General features: G+C 41.7%; 1 protein-coding gene across 1 annotated transcript; it reads left to right on the top strand.

Moving 5' to 3' along the window:
- Positions 1 to 489: 489 nt before the first annotated feature.
- Positions 490 to 20,181, top strand: dchs2 (dachsous cadherin-related 2). Its single transcript, XM_017461058.3, has 20 exons — positions 490 to 3,105; positions 5,704 to 5,895; positions 6,032 to 6,263; positions 6,446 to 6,682; positions 6,985 to 8,010; positions 8,368 to 8,543; positions 8,805 to 8,904; positions 9,445 to 9,614; positions 9,703 to 10,516; positions 11,221 to 11,460; positions 11,552 to 11,686; positions 11,989 to 12,198; positions 12,842 to 13,690; positions 14,031 to 14,144; positions 14,458 to 14,669; positions 14,817 to 14,968; positions 15,626 to 15,756; positions 15,886 to 16,172; positions 16,384 to 16,525; positions 16,848 to 20,181. Exons 1-20 carry the CDS (start codon positions 1,396 to 1,398, stop codon positions 19,322 to 19,324), a joined length of 9,606 nt encoding a protein of 3,201 aa, XP_017316547.1. The 5' UTR covers positions 490 to 1,395; the 3' UTR covers positions 19,325 to 20,181.
- Positions 20,182 to 20,475: the final 294 nt, after the last annotated feature.

The raw sequence follows: 20,475 nt of genomic DNA, 5'->3' as shown, positions 1-20,475 counted from the left end.
AAAGCTGATTTGCAAGGAGTTAAAATTGAATTTGATCATTTCTTTATCAGGAACGCAGCATTTTGCTGGTTTATAATTCACAGACTGTCGCAGACGACCAAGCATGAAAGAAATAGATGGAGTAAAGCAAGATAATATAATACACGGTAAGAGGGAATATACTGAAATAGAAGTTTAAAAGAGTATTAAATATGGATGTGTGCAAAATTCTAAGTGTGATAGTGTCATTATATAATAAATAAATAAATATTACTCAACATGTACACCTCTAGATGACGAGGATTATATCCAGATAGAGATTTTCCACAACAGAATACAGGTGTGAAGGGACTTAAATATTTAGGACAGATTTAAACATGATTGATCTGCCTGAACTGGAATACAGCCCACATGCAGTACCACGACTGTACACTAGGGACACTGCATTTATGACTTCTCAAACTTAAAACATGCGCTCAGATGAATAAATATACACAACTAAAGTTATGTTCTTGCTACATCGCCTGTGATCTTCGTTATTTATTTTTTAATTTTTTAGCTTTTCTTTTATTGTAAATGAATTTCAGGGGTGCTACAGTAATTAGTGCAGCCTATCAGTGCAATATTGAAAGAAGTGCACGCACGTGCGCGCGGGAATTGGTTACATGTGTCTGGAATCCAGTGTCGATTCAAAGAGTCGATTCTGCACAGTTTTCTCGATTTTTCTTTGTCAAATCAAAGTTGCAATAAATAAATATATAAGCGAGTAAATAAATGCAGATACGCTATAACGACATATGGTTATGACAAGTGACCTTGGCACATTTATGCAATTATGTTAATATTCATCTCGATGACTGCTAACGCTAGCTGGGGTTGTGTAGTTGACGTTGTTTGATTTAAAGGCAGCCTTTCCCTACATTTTAAAATAAAAATACTGGCAAAATTCGTTTTTTTGTGGTATTTTTACTCCAACAGTGACAATTTAACAAATCTACTACTTTGTTAATTCACGAGGTTTTGTGCCGAACTTTAACTGAATCGCTTTTACGCAGTAGAATCGACTCCGCAACGTAGGACTCGATTCACTAACGGGACATTCGACTCTTTTTGGTATCGACTCCCAGGCAAAAGCAGAGCAGAAGGCGCACCTCTGTGTGGATTATTCGGTTCGTACTGGAATTACAGCACTACAAGTCAATTTATAGATACGAAAACAACTCGGTAACCTACTAGAATTATAAATATTAGAGTTAATCATGCAGGATAAAATGTGATGTGTAAGCTTTGAAAATATCTGTCTTTGAAGTTGAACTTTCAGAGGTTTCACATGTGAGTGACTCTCATTGACTAAAAATATGAAGAAAAGCTCAAATTAGTACTTTTTAAAAATTATTTCATACATGGTACATAAAAATGGAGCATTGTGTAAGGATTTTATTGCAATTTCTGATCATTTTATTGCTATTATGTGTAAAGTCATGGGCACAGGTGTATAACCTCAGTGTGTCTGTTGAGGAGGGTTTACCTGTAGGAACCATAGTAGGGGACGTAAGAGCCACTTTTCCTCCAGGTGTACAAAGCAGTGGGTTCTTCATATCCGAGAGCACAGATTCGGATGTTTTCCGTGATCTGAAGATAGATACGGAGACGGGAGTCATTTCTACGTCTGCAGTTCTGGACCGGGAGCACAGAGACAGATATGAATTTTCCATTACATGTTTGACAAGACAGGTGATTAGGGTTCAAGTTGAGGTCAAAGACACGAACGATCACGCACCTGTGTTTCTGGAAGGAATTGTGATGCTAAACATGTCCGAATGGACTCCAACTGGGACGACGTTTCACCTGGATGCTGCTGAAGATCAAGATGAAGGCACGTTTGGCGTTCAAGGGTATAGAATTTTGGAAAGTAGCACAGATGGAGTTTTCAAACTGGACGCCCAGAGTTTGGATTTGGTTCTTGTGAAAGAGCTGGATAGAGAAACTGTGGATTTGTACAATCTGACCATTGAGGCTTTTGATGGTGGGGTACCACCCAAAACCGGGCACTTACAAGTTAATGTTAATGTTTTGGATGAAAACGACAACCACCCTGTGTTCAATCAGACTGACTATCAAGCTTTTATTTGGGAAAACACCCCTTTTTTAACACCTGTGTGCCAGGTAAACGCTCACGATCTGGATTTGGACTCTAACGGCCTCGTCACCTATGAGATCGACCAACTCCTGAGCAACTCGGATGAGTTTTTCACCATTGACAAAAATACAGGGGTTCTTCGGGTGAACAAGATTTTGGACTACGAATCCAGGTCGTCTTTTGAGCTGGTCGTTACGGCGCAGGATCATGGATCACCTCCGAAATCCAGCAGCACGTTTGTGGAAATCAGGATTCTGGACGTCAATGATAACAGCCCCAATATCAGCATCGTGTTTTTGAGCGAAAGTGGAGATCCAGAGCTTTCTGAAGGCGCTGGTTATGGAGATTACGTGGCCAGAATCACCATTTCAGACCCAGATTTGGGAGAACCGAACAAAGTCAGCGTGTTCCTTGAAGGTGGAGAAGGGAAATTCAGCTTAAAGTCTGTAGATGAGTTTGTGTACGCTTTATGCGTGGATGGCGCGCTTGACAGGGAGGAGAAGGACCAATACAAGCTCACCATCATTGCTTCGGACTACGGTTCTCCTCCTCTGAGAAGCGAGAGAACGTTTGTTCTACGGATTTCCGATGTGAACGATAACGCCCCGATTTTTGAGCAAAAAACCTACCAATCGAACGTTTTCGAGGACGCTCCTGAAGGAAGCTCGGTTATACAGGTCAAGGCCCACGATGATGATGAGGATTCTGGGATATCGTACTCGATTTTACAGTCGGATCGAAGCTTTCTGGTGAATATTGACCCGCTGACCGGTATCATCAGCACTGCTGCAGGTTTGGACCGGGAGCGAGAGTCGGATCTGGTGTTTTTGGTGGTAGCAGTGGACTCTGGGTTTCCTCCCTTAACCTCCACAGCTACCGTTAGCATCTTCGTAGACGATGTCAATGATAACGGACCTGTATTCCAACAGCAGGTCTACACCACCACCATCCGGGAGCATCTGGCCATCGGAAGCTGCTTTATCCAGGTAAATATACCTGACGTTTGTTCTCTCGAGAAAGTGATCATCACTTTGCAGACATTATTTGGGTTCTATAAGTATACATAGTGTTCGAGACCCTGACAATGCTGCTGTACCTTGATACAGTCATATCAACACCACACACTACCAATGCTGGTGTCAGTGCTTCATACACACACACACACACACACACACACAGAAAGTAGTTCTTTATGAATTAGGAGACAGCTCTAACTGACAGCGAAAGAGCGAGAGTGTTTACTCTTCTCAGTACAAAGACTGCAGTGTTATTGCAAGGTGGGAAGTGTGTGTGTGTGTGTGTGTGTGTGAATGACTGACTTGAATCCTGGCAGTGTCTTACTGGAACAAACAGCAAAACAATGCTAGAATAATCACCCCACACCATGTTTCTTACAATATAGAAGAGAAAGATGGCAAACACCGTAAAATTGCAAAAAAAAAAAAGACCGGTTCAAACCACTGTAGTTATTGGTTATTATAATTCAAAATTATTTATTATATTATCTAATTACTCCAAATAATATAATAATAATTCTTACATGCTGAATACCTTCTAAATATTATTCTATATATTATAATTTGTTATTATCGTATTACTGCAAATAATAATTATTCCATGACGCATGCCCTCTGAATATAATGAACATTATTTTTCTTTTATATCTTATTCCTTGAAAGAATAATATTTCGAGTGGGTTTTATTTGGAGACTTTAATAATAAAGTAGTGTTTAGGTCTCCAAAACCTTTCACAGCTCTGTTGAACGTATCGGTTTCACGCACATGATTACAGTACGGTAGTTTTTAGACTTTGATCAAAGGTTTCAGACACACTCTCGCCCACACAGGCTATAAAATCCAGTATATCACATTTATTATAGGAAAGGATTGATTAAACGATGCCGAACGCAGGGCTACACGACATGAAAGACAGCGAAAAGACAAACAGCCATAAACTGTACGTGACAAATGAAAAGAATGATGATCGTCATGGCTGTAGTATAGTTTATAGCAAGGTTATAGTAATGTTTTATATCTGTATTCTTCTTCTTCTGCTTCTTATTATTATTCATTGTAGCTTCAAGAAGTCAAATTCAGGTTTGTACCCTGTAATAGGTAAAGAATACAATGCTTGGAGGTGTGTTGTTATAGGAAAATAATCAGTGATGTTGATACGTTGTACTTTTTATCCATTTATAGTTACATTTAATGTTGTCATTTCTCATGTTAAACGGTCCCCTCTGAAAGTATTGGAACAGCAAGGAGCATTCTGTTGTTTCCGCTATACATTGAGTACATTTGGGTGTGAGATCAAAAGATGAATTTAAGACGATGGATCAGAATTTCAGCTTCCATTTCCTGATATTTACATCCAGATGTTAAGTGTTAAACACTTAGAACATGGCATCTTCACAGCTCTCGCAATGATTCGGTCATCAACTGCTGTTGTTTTTCTTGGCCGACCTGTTAGATGTCTGGTTGTTAGTACACCAGTGGTTTCTTTCTTTTTCAGGACATTCGAAATTGTTGTATTGGTTATGCCCGATGCGTCTGCAATGCCTCTGATTGATTGTCTCTCTTTTCTGAGCTTCAAAATGGCTTGCTTTTCTCCCATAGGCAGCTCTCTGGTCTTCATGTTGGTTTATCCATTTTTAGCAACAAATGCGGTCTTCACAGGCGAAACCTAGGGCTCAAACCAAAAGTAGACATTCAGAGCTATTTATTCTTTAAACAATCGATCTAACAGGGCACATCTGGGGCAGCAAGAAACACCCGTCAGTCACGTGTTCCAATATTTTTGATCGCTCCAAAAAAAACGAGCGAGTGGGTTCAAACAAAAGGTGCCATGTTCTAAGTTCTGTAACACGTCTAGATGTAAACATGAGGAAATGAAAGCTGAAGTCCTGACCTGTCGTCTCATATTCATCTTCTGATTTCAAACCCATATGTCCTTCCTTCAGTGTGTAGCGAAAACAATCGAATTGATATTGCTGTTCCAGTACTTTCGGAGGGGACCGTAGCACCTATAAACATTCATTCCCTCACCAGCTCCACCTCACAAGATGAAAAGACGAAGAACACAGCTTGTCAAATTATAGAGGAACTGGAAACTCTTTGAGACTGGAGATTCATTCCATAAACGTTAAATAAACGTCTCCTCACAGAAAACTTCGCCGTATCAACGATTATACGGTTTTCTTTGTTAAATAACACCACGTTTTTAAGTTTGGCCGTACAAGTGAATGTGCTGTTACCATAGAAACAATAACGTATTAAAATACACCTGTGATTGAATTACAGCTGGTGCTCCTGCCAGAGCTGCTGCTATAGGAAACGAATCAATAACTTCTGACCAATCAGAACTGAGAGTTCAACAGAGTTGCTATCTCATATTTTATGTCTCAGATGACTAGATTCTGTCATTTTCTGTAGAAACAGGAGAAAGAAGTAAAGACAGTAACATGATATTCATGATATTTACTCTTATACATGTTTTTTTTTTTTTTTCCCATAGTTGCGTGTATTTTAAATAGTAAAATGAATGCATTAATGTTCTCTTGATTTATAAAACTGTCGTCGTGTAGGTGACTGCCGAGGACGCTGATGGTGGCGAGTTTGGAACGGTGCGTTACGATTTTTCTGACGCGTTTAACACCGAATACACACGCAAACTGTTTCACATCAACGCCGTTACGGGAGAGATCTGCGTGTCTCATGACATCGATCGTGATGCAGGCCTGGTGAACTTTGACCTTTTGGTAAAAGCCGAAGACCAAGTGAGTATGTTTTATACTTTTACATGAGGACAGACATTATTGTTATTATTCTTTAAGTGACCTTGATAAAGTGAACGACACTTGTTTTCTCTCACTTTATAAGTTAATTTCTTCCATTTTATCTCGTCCTCTTCAGGGAGGCTTCAGCTCACAGACGTATCTTCACATCGATGTGGATGATGTAAATGACAACGCTCCTGTATTTCGCCCAGAGAAATACAAAGCAAACTTAAGTAGAAACACTCAACCCGGCGCTGAAATCCTCACCGTCTTTGCCACTGACCGCGACTCGGATGACTACGGACGAGTCTCATACGAGCTTCTCCCTGGAGACCACGCCTCTTTTTTCTCTGTGAACGAATCATCAGGTGAAACGGACGAAATGGAACATTTATGTTAAAGTTCCGAGACTGAAATGCATGATGTGAAAAGAAAGCATTATTATTAGGATTGATAACAGCTTTGTTAATACTTTTTTGACCACTTAGTATAAATCTCTGGAAAACACACTTATTTGGTGTGTGTGTGTGTGTGTGTGTGTGATCTGCAGGTACACTCTCTGTGTCCTCGACTCTCTCCGAACTGCGCGCCAGCACTGTGCGACTCACCGTCTCCGCCCACGATGGAGTGGGTGTGGCCTCTCTGAAACCTGCGGACATCATCATCAACATTTTGAACGTCGACCACGCACCTGCGCTCTTCCAAAAGTCCCTCTACAGCTTCTCGGTGTCTGAGGGTTCTCCTCGCGGCACCTCGGTGGGGGAGGTGCAGGTCGTAAAACCTCACGGTGAGTTTCCGTTCCCTGCGTTTACACCGCACAGTTTCCACACAAAAATTGGCCGATTTAGCGTCATTGCAGCCAAAAAACGACAAAGTTCTGGCATTGTCATAAATTTTTGATTAATAGGAAGTCGGCATAGGATTGCGTAAAACTCACGGGAGAGCTACAGATATGGTCGTGGCAAAGGCAAAAACGTAAATGAACCATGCTAATGAACAGAACAAAATGACCTCTCGCCTGTCAATCACAGAGTTTATGTTTTCTGTTGATGGATATTAATGCATTGATAAAGGTATTATACCTTGCAGATTTGGTGGATGCTCATGTATATCGAATCTCCTCTGGTGACCCCGAGGGATTTTTCTCTTTGGATTCCCAGTCTGGTGTGATTTACACCAACATTCCCCTGGATCATGAGTCCCTACCAAGTGCACATCTCACTGTTCAGGCTCATACTGGTACTCCGCCCATTTACAGCACTACTCACGTCCACATAATCATCACTGACATCAATGACAACCCACCAGTCTTCCCAATGCCCTTCGATCTCATCACGATACCCCAAAAAGCTCTTCCTGGGACGACGCTCTACGTGGCACACGCTCACGACAGCGATAGCGCCTCTAATGGACAGATTCGCTACTCTCTGCATCCAGAGAGCCAGTTATTCACCATTCATCCTCATTTTGGGACTCTAACGCTAAAGAGCAGCGTTACAGAAGACACTCCACAGAGATACGAGCTCAACATAGTGGCCGAGGACGAAGGAAATCCGTCTTTAAGCTCCTCGATGAGCCTCACGGTGCAGCTCGACTCTTCGACGAACACGAAGGACGTGCTAGCCTTCGAGACGCTAATCTACCAAGTCGAGATCGGAGAAAACGCTCAAAGTGGCACTCGTGTGATCCAAGTGCGCGCGCATGGGATCAAATCGCAGCCTGGATCACGTTCACACAGAATCCTCAGCTACTCTATGGAGCCCGTGTCCACGATGTTGCCGTTCCTTATCCAGCCTGATAGTGGCTGGATCTTCGTGGCTCGCAGTCTCGATTACGAGTCGGAGAGGACGTACAGATTTCACATTCGCGCCGCAGCTCGAGGCGGTGATGAAGAAATGAGCGCTTCAGCCACGGTGATCATCTCGGTGCAGGATGAAAATGATAACACTCCAGTTTTCAGTAGAGACAGATACTTTTTCAGCGTTCCGGAGGGTCTGAACCCGCACGGCCTGGTGGGAAAGTTGAGCGCTACAGATAGAGACTCGGGGAAAAACGGACAGCTCTCCTACATCCTGCTGTCGGACGCCAAGCACTTCCGCATCAACTCTAAAACAGGTGCGACGGCAGAATTCCTCCTTTAATAAATTGTTTGAGCTTTACCCGCAGAGGCAGCCATTTCTAATCATTAATAAAAAATTTTGTAATGAAAACATTAGACCCGTTAGTCTTTAGAAAATGGCTGTATGTGTAAACAAAATGTTTGTTTTTTTTTGTAGCCTTTAACAAAATTTGAGCACAAACTATACACACTCTTATAGCAGATGGTCTGGGCTTGTTTTTTGTGGTTTTTATTTTGACTCACTGGCTCTTTAAGTTCTCAGTAAGGGTTTAAGCATGATGTTTATGATGTTCAGGGCTTGAGCATTACATGATATTCATTCCAGTCCCGTGTTATCTTCTCGCTTATGGCAGGAGAGCTGATTAACTGGGTGGCTCTGGATCGGGAGCATCGACCTCATCACACTCTGAGAGTATTGGTGACGGATCACGGTCATCCTCGCCTCAACTCCACCACAACCGTCCATGTAACTGTGACCGATATCAATGACAATCCACCTCAGTTCACACACCAGGAGCTCACCATGCAGGTTCACAACATTTAACTCTCTTTAGCTCTCTCATCAAGAAATCAAGGTTTCAGTAGAATTACCTGCCAAATGTAATACGTTTAATACCGGTCCAGAACATCTTCGTTATATGACTATATCGATATATACAATATGAATATTAAATACATAGTATTTGTATTCAGTGTACATAATAGCTCAGGGTGTCCAGTCTTATCTGTGAAGAGTAGGGTAGCAGTATTGATGCTATAAATGTTTTTTTTTTTTTTTTTTTGTTAACAGGTATGTTCCGACCTCCCTGTCCGTTCAGTGATAATGAGCATGTATGCTCAGGACCTGGACGCAGGAGAAAATGGGACAGTCACATTCTCTCTAAGAGAAGGTGAGCCCACAGTACATACGTTCGTATCTTATTTATCGGTGTTTACTTACAGCGCACACACACATATATTCAGAGAAATTTCGCACGTCAGTATTCACATCTCGGACATAACTACAGACGGAAGGAAAAAGTAAGAAGTCTATGGAATGCCATTAAATACATAAATATGATACAATTCATTAGTTAATAGCACCGTCTCTTTGAAGTCAACATGGAGGACGGCATCAGGGACATTGCTCATCTCAAGCAACAGATATTTTACGGATAAAATTATGAAGGACACGCTCTTACAGTGAGATGTAAATGTAGCACGTGACTGTTTGGTCCGATTATCTCTTTCTTCTTTGGATTTTCTTTATAGAGTTGCGCACCGAGTTAACCAAATCATTGGCATTATTTGATTCATTTGACAAATCAATATAGCGAATCGGAAGCGTCCTGAAATCCTACATGAAACGAAAAAGAACAGTACGTGCTTGATCAAGTGCTATTTTAAATAAGCTGCCCAAAATTGATGGTGGATGCCATTTTTTGTTCAAGCTTTTCCTGTAGATGATGGAAAGGCTCATTTTGAGATTGACAGTCAGAGTGGAGAGATCGAGGTGTCAGCAAGATTTGACCACAACCACCAGACGAACTACACCATCGAGGTGGTTGCTACGGACAACGGTGCTACCCCTGTAGAACAGACGGCGCTTGTGCACGTACAGGTGACACGTCAGGGTTGACGTCAATATCTAAATAATTACGTTTAATACTGCTCGGAAAAATAACATTTTTAACGATATTTAATTTCAGGTCCACGCTTGCGCACAAGGACGTGAAGTGGGCCGTCGCGATTTTCTGGGTCTCCGACGTTTAACTGTCAGAGAGGATGCCAGCGTGGGATCTCTGATTGGCTCACTTGGAATTTCCAGGGGAGCCAATGAGCGGTTGCGCTACACCGTCACTAGCGGAGATGGGAGTTCGTACTTTACTACTGATACAGCGAATGGCAATATTTATTTAGCGAAACCTTTAGATTATGAGACGAATCAGCAGTACTGTTTCGAAGTTCATCCCAATTTTAACGCCACCATCCTAGTGGCTGTCAGCGTCGACGACGTTAACGACCACGCCCCTGGTTTCCCTGGCAACAATAGCATTATGGTGTTCGGGGTTCAGGAAGATGTTGCCGTGGGAACCGTAGTCTACGTCTTTAAAGCAGTCGACGGCGATGCGACTCTTCGTAACAGTGCTATTCGTTACACGTTGACCTTTGACCCAACCCTTTCTATGGAGACACTTCCGTTCAGGATTGACCCTGATACCGGGGCAGTCTTTACGACTTTGCCGTTGGATCGTGAGCGCAATCAAAGTTTTGCCTTCACTGTCACCGCCAGCGACAGCAGACACGTCGACTCGGTGACGGCTCAAGTGTTCCTCTTGGACGTCAACGACAACAGCCCCGTCTTTGTTTCGAACGACACGGTTCACGTAGCAGAGGACACAGAGGTCGGGAGTCTTCTGCATCATTTCCTGGCCAGAGATGACGATGAAGGAGTGAACAGTCACGTGACCTTCAGACTCACGTCTGGAAATGAAGCTGGAGTGTTTCGTTTGGAGAGATCAGGTAAAATTCTGTGCTGTGGTATTTGGTATATATTCACAGAATGTAAATTATAAGAATCTTTTATTCTTGCTCACGTCCATGACACCTGTGTTCATTAATGGACTACGCCTGTGTCCCAAATGATGCCCTACTCCCTATTCCCTAGAAATGCTTAAGTGCATCACGGGTATTTTGTACTATTTCGTATAAATGATTCGGGCACAAACAGTTGCAATGCATTGTGGGATTTCATCAGCACACTGGATTTTCAGAAAAACTTTTTCAGTATGATTTTTGGCATGGATACAAAATGTAAAACTACCGAACGAGTCCACTAAATAGGGTGCACTATAAAGGGGTTTGGTTTAGGACATACCGTAATTGGCAAAGTTTGCAAAACCAACCAGAGACGAGTTTCTAATTGAGCATCTTTTCTGGCATCTTTTGTTTTCTTATTAGCAGCACATGCAGTATAACGTACCGTATGTATGTATTAAATTGCTAGTGGAATAAAAGTATAGTCATTTTACATTGAATAATTAACGGATAGATGGACTCATTAAGTAAATCATATTTATATTTAAGTAAGTGCAACATCATGCGATATATCCTAAATCTGGTTTTGGCAGGTTTGATGTTAATCACTATGCTTGCACTACCCCCCCCCTCCCCCCCCCCCCTCCCCCCCCCCCCCCCGCCCCGCCCCGCCCATTTAATTCTTCTAGGTCATTTGTATTTGAACTCCTCGCTGGATTACGAATCTCAGCATGCCTTTGCGCTCACAGTGCAGGCCTCAGATGGCGGGACACCGTCTCTGTCCTCCACTCAGACTCTGACCGTGCTGCTGATGGATGTGAACGACGAGACGCCGCTGTTTGAACAGAACCTTTACAGAGCCAGTGTGATGGAGAACAGAGAGCCAGGAGAAGCAGTGATTACAGTAACGGCAGTGGACCTGGACTCAGGTACGGTGCAGGAGGAAAGAAACACGATTGGAAAGGTGGAAAACTAGCAGTTCATGTGCAGCTTTATATAAGTGTGTTTTCTTCATCCCAGGTGAGAATGCTAATATAAGCTACAGCCTCTTGCCTGGTCCTGGCTATGAGCTTTTCACAATTGACTCACACGCTGGTCTTATTAGCACTTCCACGCAGCTGGACAGGGAACTGCAGCACAGCTTCTCTCTCAGAGGTGAGATATTCTGGGTCATTACAGCTTTGAGGATTAACCACCACGATGTCCTGTTTAAAATTCCAGCCCCGCTGTTTCATATTAATATTACAGACTGTCTTAGAAGTAAGACCGTTTGTTTGCAGTTCTGTAGGCACGTACGTTTACAATTGCAATTCACTCGTCTCCTAGACACCCATATAATACGCTATGAATCTCCTACACTAAAAGTGCTGAGAAAGTTTCTGTTTATTCTGTCTTTAACTGGTCTTTGGGCTCATCACATGACCTAACGCTGCTGCACCTGATTGGCCGATCTGCAGTTCAGGTAGAGGACGCTGGGATTCCTGCTCTCTCCAGCACAACTACAGTCCTGTGCTCGGTGCTCGACGACAACGATAATCCTCCTGAATTCTCCCAGTCGTTCCTCCACGTCGTTATACCGGAGAATCTCCCTCCAGGGGTCATTCACACCGCTGTGACCTTTGACCCTGACAACGGGATCAACGGAACGGTGACCTACACTCTAGAGAGTGAGTACACTATATTTATGAAAGAAGTTCAATGTTCATGCAGTTCCTCGAAGGATATTTAACCACGCTTATGTTTGAAGGTTTGGCCTTTCATCTGATTGCAATATTGATATCTTTTGTACACTTTTCTGGCCACAAGCTTCAGAATCTTGACTTCACTAAAGTGGGCTCTAATGAGGAAAACACTTGTGAAGACTGTGGAACAGTGAGCTCTTGGGAGCAAGATCTAATGGCTTACAGCAGCAAGTGTTTAAAAGGGATTAGAGAGTTTTGTTAAATGACTGTAAACATGGTAGTAAGCATGAAATTTGATTTCCAGTTAGAATTCTACTATATTACATATTATATTGTTATGTTATAGAGTTGTTTATGGAGTGTGTAGCTCAGTGGTTAAAACATTGGACTACTCATAGGAAGGTTATGAGTTCAGTTCCCAGCACTGCCAAACTGCCACTGCTGGGCCCTTGAGCAAGGCCCTTGACCCTCATTTGTATAAAGGAGATAAATATACGCTGCTCTGGATAAGGGTTGATAAGCCTCTGCAAAATGCCATAAATGTAATTACTAAGCTTATAAATTTCAGTTGTATCTGTATCTTTCCATTCTTTAAATGCCTGTTCTGTCTCTCTCCTGTCTTGATTAGACACTTTCGGAGATTTCTTTATCGACTCCGTGTCTGGAGCTGTCAGCACTACGAACTCTCTGGATAGAGAGAAATGTTCTAATTACACACTCATCATTAAGGCTGCTGATCAGGGCGCCGCTTCTCTCACCTCCACTGCCACTCTTTCTATAAACCTCTCAGACGAGAACGACAACAATCCCACTTTCGAGCGAACTGGCTACCGCGCCATCGTCAGCGAAGACCTTCCTCTTGGCACTGAGATTCTCCGTCTTAATGCTCGGGACCCAGACGAGGGTCCAAACGCCGAAGTCACCTTCTCCCTGATCGAGGAGGCATCCGGGACATTTTCTGTGGACGCCTCTACAGGAGCCGTACGTTTAACAAAACCTCTGGACCGAGAAATTCAGTCGCAGTACAGTCTCCGTGCTGTAGCGACAGACGGCTGTAGTCAGGGTCCGCGTAGTTCTGTCGTAACCGTCAGCGTTCAGGTGGAGGATGTTAACGATAACGCGCCTCACTGTATTAACGACCCAATAAGGGCATCGATTAGTGCAGGAAAAAAAACAACTGTCGCCACGGTGACAGCATTTGATCCAGATCAAGGTGAAAACGGTTCGGTGGTGTACAGGTTAATGGAAGAAGATGAGCAATTTCATATCGACCAATCAACCGGAGAGGTGCAGACGAAATCCCCCATGAGGGCCAGTGTATCAGGGACAAAGGTGTTGAAGATTTGGGCTGTAGATCAAGGCTCGCCTGCTCTCACCTCCACCTGCCTGGTGATAATTACCCTCAACGGAGATGAGCCTCTGCTACAGTTTACCGAGAAACACTACGAAGTGAGCTTACCTGAGAACAGTGAGGCAGGTACTGAACTATTCATTCAGTATTTTGTCATTGAAATCATTAAATAATATCAATGTTAATAAACCGATTGCAATTAAATCTTGAATTTTTTCATTATACAATACATATAGAATGTGCTTGGATATACTGACAGTATGAAATCCTGTATTTCTTCAGTGTATGTCTCTCCTCGAGATATTTCTAGAAATTTCTAGATCCTTGGGTTAATACTTAAAAAAAATAAAATAAAATAAATTAAAAAAGAAAAGAAAAAAAGAAATCAACCACATTCATGAGCTTAATTAAATAATATTTGTAAAAAATATTTTTAATATTTAAAAATATTTTTGTTGTTGTACAGGATCCTGGGTGGGAAATGTTGTAGCTCACGATCAAAGCGCTACAGAAATCACGATGAAGTACAGTATTTTTAGCGGCAATGAGAACACAGCGTTCCGCATCGATTCTAACACAGGTGAGACCGAAACCTTTAACGCGTATGTAACTGTCCTCCTTCTACCATTAGTCATCTAACATAAATCTAATACATTCTTGGAAATTATGTAACGTTTTTAGTTTTTTATTTTCTTTTTTCTAATGTGTCCTAAATATTATATCAGTTTTCAGCGGTCAACAATCTTCATGAATAAGCTCGTACCTACTCTAAAGATATAGATGATACGTGGATGATTATACCAAAATCCCGTCACACTAAGATGACTTTTGACTAGTGACAGAACATATTTTTTAATAATGCGCAAGATGAACTTTCTCTCATCCTCCCAAAGGTGATATAACAGTTAGAGATCAGCACCTGCTGGACTTTGAGAGGGAGCGTGAGATTCACCTGGTGGTTTTGGCAGAAAATGGCCGCCATTCAGGCCACGCCAGAGTGACAATCACTCTACAGGATGTAAACGACAATGCTCCAGCGTTTAAACAAAGTTACTACAGAACTGCAGTCTGGGAGGGACAGATTCCTAACACTTATGTCATGCAGGTATGTGTGTTTGTCTTGTTGTTATTGAGTGATGGAGAATATTTTTTTGAAGAACATAAACCAAACGGATTATGAGTGTATCCCAAATGCTACTGCATGAGTCGAGAGCATAATCCAAAGATTAGTCACTACAACTTTTATTCTCAGGTGTTAGCAACGGATGCTGATAGCGGTCTGAATGGGCGGATAGATTACTCCATAGTGGATGGAAATCCAAACAATGCCTTCATTATCGACTCTGTACGTGGGATTCTTGCCACCAGTGCAGTCCTTGACCGAGAAATCATCTCCTCTTACAGGTACGCTCAAGAATTCCACCCATAAAGGGATATGATGTATGTTTTGCTTTGTGTACTGTGTCTCATTCACCCATTCACACACACACTCACACACCAATGGTAGCAGAGCTGCCATGCAAGGCGCTAACTTGCCATCGGGAACAACTCGGGGTTCGGTGTCTTGCCCAAGGACACTTCGGCATGTGGAGTCACGTGGGCCGGGAATCGAACCGCCAACCCTACGATTAGTGGACAACCCGCGCTACCACCCGATCCACAGCCACCCCATACCGGATACCAGACAAATACGGGGTTTTTGTATGGAATTTAAAAGCATTTAAAGAATTTAAGCATTTTAAAAGCATATTACAGTTATGGAAATTCAGGAAATGAATTCTGCAGAAATTCATTAGGGTTCTGCAGAAATTCCTCTTTAATGTTCACGGTGGTTTATTATCATGAAACTATAGCAAGACAACTGAACGTAGAAAAATCTGAAACCCGAAATACGAGCCCGGATGTACGGATATTCTTTATGGTCTTTTAGTAAGTGTCTTTTTCTTTGTGTTAGTTAGTTGATTTTCAGTTTATTGTTAAATTCACATTTGATCTATTTGCTATATTTTGCTATTCATATGATATTTTCTTCATTTCTGAACATATTTTGCTAATTGACAGGTTGATTGTTGAGGCTAAAGACAGAGGAAATCCTGCTTTGACAGAAACATGCACCGTTCAGGTTCAGGTTGTGGATGTTAACGACAACCGGCCAGTGATACCAGCGATGGAACCTCTAGTGGTCCCTGAGAGTAAGATATCAATCAGATTTCAGAAGACACAAAACACACAACCCAAGGTTGTCTTCGACTTTTTGTATTGATATATGGATACGCTCAACGCTTTGAACGAGTTCTTTTTTTATTCTGTTGTTGATTTAGATCTTCCACCTGGCCATATTGTCATCCAAGTAACGGCCGCTGATGTCGACCTCGGTCCTTCAATCACCTACAGTTTAGCACAAACGGAGGAGGCAAATGGGAGCTTTGTCATTGACTCCTATTCTGGAATAATCACAGCTCTTAAAAGTCTGGATTATGAGGAGCAAATCCTGCATATACTGACAGTAGTGGCGTCAGATTCAGTACATCAGACAGAGGCGCAGATAACTGTTGAGGTTTTGGATGTAAATGATAACGCACCAGTGTTCTCTCAGGAGTTTTACCAGGTTGGTCAGATATTTAATATAAAACACTTATCTGGTAGTGTAAGCTGTTGTGCATGGTTAGATTTTTTATTTTATTTTTAAAAATTTTTTACATGTATGTTTTCTGTATTGTAACAGTATGATAAACTTCACTGTTTGTAATATACATTACACAGTATAAATACACTTTAAATGCCTTTAGTAGGTTTATTTTTCACTGTTTGTCTTGCAGGTAGTGTTGCCAGAACTGACACCTGCAGATGTGTTTGTGGTGGCTGTATCAGCTACAGACAGAGACTCGAGCTGGAATGGCAAAATTTCCTACAGGCTTCTCTCCTCCACAAAGACTGGCTTCTATATCAATAATGAAAACGGTAATATTTGTGTAAAATTCATGCTTACACTGAATTCATAGTGTCACAGCTGGTTTTTACCCTATGGCTCACATTGTTATTGTTACAATGAACTAGCTGAGCGGCACATCTTTCATCCAAAATCTTTCATTAATTTTACCTGATTATTTGTCCAACTGATTGACCAAGCACATTTCGTTGATTTGAACTCATTCGAAAACAAAGTATTGCAAACCGTTAAAAGAATTAATAGTAGACAGCTCACCCCACATACATATAAAACTATAAACTTCAAGCTGTTTAAAAAAGCAGATATTTTACTTAACGCCTTTTCTATGCGCAGGTTCTATATATACCAACATGCCTTTGAAGTACGTCGCCAGTAGCAACATCGTTCGGCTTCTGGTGGAAGCACGGGATGGAGGCAGTCCTAGTCTTTCAAGTGTCACGTCTGTAGATATAGAGGTGCTGGATTTCAATGACCATGCACCTTTTTTCCAGCACAACACATATCAGGTGAGTGTGTGTGAGGACATACCTGTCGGAAGTGTACTCCTTACCCTACTGGCTCAGGACCAGGATTATTCTGAGGAGAACTCCCGCCTAGACTATACCATTACCGGGGGAAACGAGGAGAGCCGTTTCTGCATCGAATCTGGTGCAGTGCCTGCAGAGTTTCAGAAGAGTACTGTGGGTTATTTAGTGCTGTGTGACGCTCTGGACAGAGAGACCACAGAGACATACACATTGACTGTTACTGTGATGGATAGAGGAGTGCCTCGCTTAAACAGCTCAACGACAGTCTCAGTCATGGTGCTTGATATCAATGACAATGAACCGGTTTTCAGCAGCTCGGAATACTACTTGCAGGTCAGTGAGAACAACCGGTTAAGTACTTTCCTGGTCTTGGTGTCTGCTCAAGATCTAGACCTTGGGCCAAATGCCACCGTAAGGTATGACATCATCTCTGGTAACAATAAAGGTTTGTTCCGCTTGAACTATCAAACAGGTAATCTGGAAACCAATGGTACTCTGGATTATGAAGATGAAACTAAACACATCTTAACTGTTCAAGCATCAGATGGTGGTGGTCCAGATGACAGGAAGGTGTCCTTTGCAGTGATATTCATCACAGTGCTTGATGAGAATGATCATTTGCCATTCTTTAGATTCCCTACCATCAGTTGTTCGGTAGCAGAAAACCTACCTGCTTTTACTCCAGTATGCATGGTCCATGCTATTGATCAGGATGCAGGAAGTTTTGGGTTGCTTACCTACTCCATCCTGACCTCTTGTTTCATGGACTATGGCAGTGGAAACCAAGACACGAATGAGGCCTTCACCATTGACCCTCTCACTGGAGAAATCCATACCAGACAAGTATTTGACTATGAGAGAACAAGTGAATACTGTTTTGTGGTAGAAGCCATAGACAAAGGCGACGAAGCTGCTACGGTGAAGGTTCAGGTGGACATCGAAGGTGTGGATGAGTTCAGTCCAGTGTTTACCCAGAAGCTGTACTATTTCACTCTGCCAGACAATGCCATAGTGGGCCAAAGCATTGGTCATGTGACCGCCATGGATTACGATAGGGGTCTGGATGGTACTGTGGAGTACAATTTAGTGAAGCCATCCCGCTTTTTCAACGTCAACAAAAACACTGGCAGTATCTATATCTCAAACCCAGTGTATCAAAGAAGAGGTAACATAGCCACGAGTGAGACTGTTGAAGACTTCTTGATTCTGGCAAGTAGTCCAAAGCTTGTTTCCAGGTCAACGGCTTGCCGTGTTGTTGTGAATATTTCCAATTCAGCAGAAGCTCTAACCAGTGTTGCTTCTCGTGTCCAGACTGTCGGCCTTAGTGTTTCATTAGCAGTGTTCCTCTTGCTCTTTGTAAGTATAATTGCTCTCATATTGAGGTACAAAACTAAAAAGAACAAGCTTAAGAAGACAGCTGTATTAGCTGCGAATATCAAGTGTGGATCTATAACATATAACAATAACCATGGCCTAAATCAAGACATGCAAGGAAAGAGTGACCTGTTCAGGAACTCTGGCTCAAGTGGACGAGGTTCTGCAGAAGGTGAGACAGCTGAAGACGTGATGATGATAAGTGAGTACCAGTGTCTCAAGCAGCCCGATGCAGTCATGCCTGAAACAGAATTTGGGATCCCTCTTGACACGGACCGGATTTCATGCAATTCGGTTGACGCATATCTAGGAAAATGCCAAATTATGGGAATGCCCAGTGTTGAGAGTCTCTGTCATTTTAAAGAAGAAGGAGGAGGTGAAGGGATGCTGCCTCACATGGTCAACATGATGGAGATGGATGAGGTCATAAGAAGCTGCATGTCTTTATCTGAGCACCAAAATATCATTAAGGGATCCCTCACTAATCTGATTTGCCCAGAGAAGCACTTGAGTGGGAACCATAACTGGGACAAACTTTCAAATCGGAAGCCTTATTTCCAATTCCAGCCAACTATCTTTACCAACAAAAGCAGGTTTCCTGAAAAAGAACCTAGGGAAGGTGATCTTAACATGGAGCTGCATAGCTTTCTTCACCGGCCTTCTCAGCCAAACCTTCGTGCAATACCTTCTAGAATGGAATCCTTTGGTAAAAACCCCAAGTATAAATATTCATGTTTGGCAAAAAACCCAGGACTAAATAATTTTACCATGACCTCTGACCTCTCTCCTTCTCTATCCCTTCTAACTCTGAGGACAACTAATGCTTCTCCTGTGGTCTCTGAAACTGGACTGGACTTTACCAAAATCGCATCACCGCCAGTAGATGTTTTGGACGATGCAGAAATATAAGTGTAGTATTTGCTGTGTCAGGAATTTAACTACTATAAAAAAAAAAAACACACTTTATTTTTGAATATTAAACTAGATAATGAAAGAAAAGGTCTACATTTTTTGCTTTGCAGTTGGTTTCTGTTTGTTTATTAAGACTAGTCTATCATTTCTCATTAAATATAGAGATTGCTACAGTGTTTGAAGAACTACATATATTACGCATTAAAGTAATACTTGAATTTATTATTCAAACCAGACTCGAAATAAAGAAAGAAAGAAAAAACGAGTATATTTGGCACGTTTTTATAAAAGTGGCAAAATGTTCATTAGGTGCATCATTATATCCCAGATACCAGAATATTCTGATATTCTTTTTAAATTTGAATATCCGACGAATGATTAAATTAATATGACCGTGTAATGCAGAACGTTTGAATCTATTCACTGTGCTGTATTTCTGAACATCATTGTAGCAAAATGTCAGACGTGTGAAGATCACCTTACTGAGCAGTGATAAATATGTGAAATTGATGTCACGGTTTGTCTGAACATTTGGTCATTTTAACTTATGTTATTTAGCATTTTTATAAAATGCAATACACCATGTCCCAAAAGTTTCCATGCACAGGGGACGTGTGTGATGTGCTCACCATGTTTCTTGTTCAAGTCCATCGCAACCTTGCGACAGCTTCCCGATCCAGCCATGAGAATGATTTCAATACGTTCTTTTGTCAGAAGCATTCTTAAAGGTTATGAGAAGAAAAACGCATATAATATAAACTAAGTATGAAAGACTTTGGAAGACATTTTGCTTAAAAGTCTTCATTTCCCCTACGTATGGAGACTTTTGCGACTCCCTGTATATTAATAAATGGCTTTAATTTGAATTGTGTGATCTGAATTAGCTTGCCTATTCAAAACATACCTGCTCAAAACATAAATGCTTGTCCTTAGTTATGTTCTTTCTGGGAAACAGCTTTACAAAGCCATTCTAATTTTTGTAATGAATATGACGTATTTGAGATAACAACATGAGGAAGAAACCTTCTTTTCTGGGCAACATCAGATAGATGGATTGATAAATAATTACTCTTCTACTTTCGTATAGCATACCTTTACAGTCTGGTTCCTCTGAAAGTTTCTTCCTTATGTCGTCTCAGTAAGCATTT

Source organism: Ictalurus punctatus, chromosome 29 (assembly GCF_001660625.3).
Source record: "Ictalurus punctatus breed USDA103 chromosome 29, Coco_2.0, whole genome shotgun sequence".
In the NCBI taxonomy this organism is placed as follows: Eukaryota; Metazoa; Chordata; class Actinopteri; order Siluriformes; family Ictaluridae; genus Ictalurus; species Ictalurus punctatus.
The sequence above is the reverse complement of the archived record's forward strand: the minus strand, read 5'-3'. Positions and strand labels throughout refer to the sequence as shown.

Excerpts from the sequence above, each read along its gene's own strand:
- dchs2 (XM_017461058.3), top strand. The coding sequence starts at position 1,396 with ATGGAGCATTGTGTAAGGATTTTATTGCAATTTCTGATCATTTTATTG. Across the intron at positions 8,544-8,804 it reads ACCAGGAGCTCACCATGCAG|GTATGTTCCGACCTCCCTGT; the intron begins GTTCACAACATT and ends TTTTGTTAACAG. Across the intron at positions 10,517-11,220 it reads GTTTCGTTTGGAGAGATCAG|GTCATTTGTATTTGAACTCC; the intron begins GTAAAATTCTGT and ends TAATTCTTCTAG.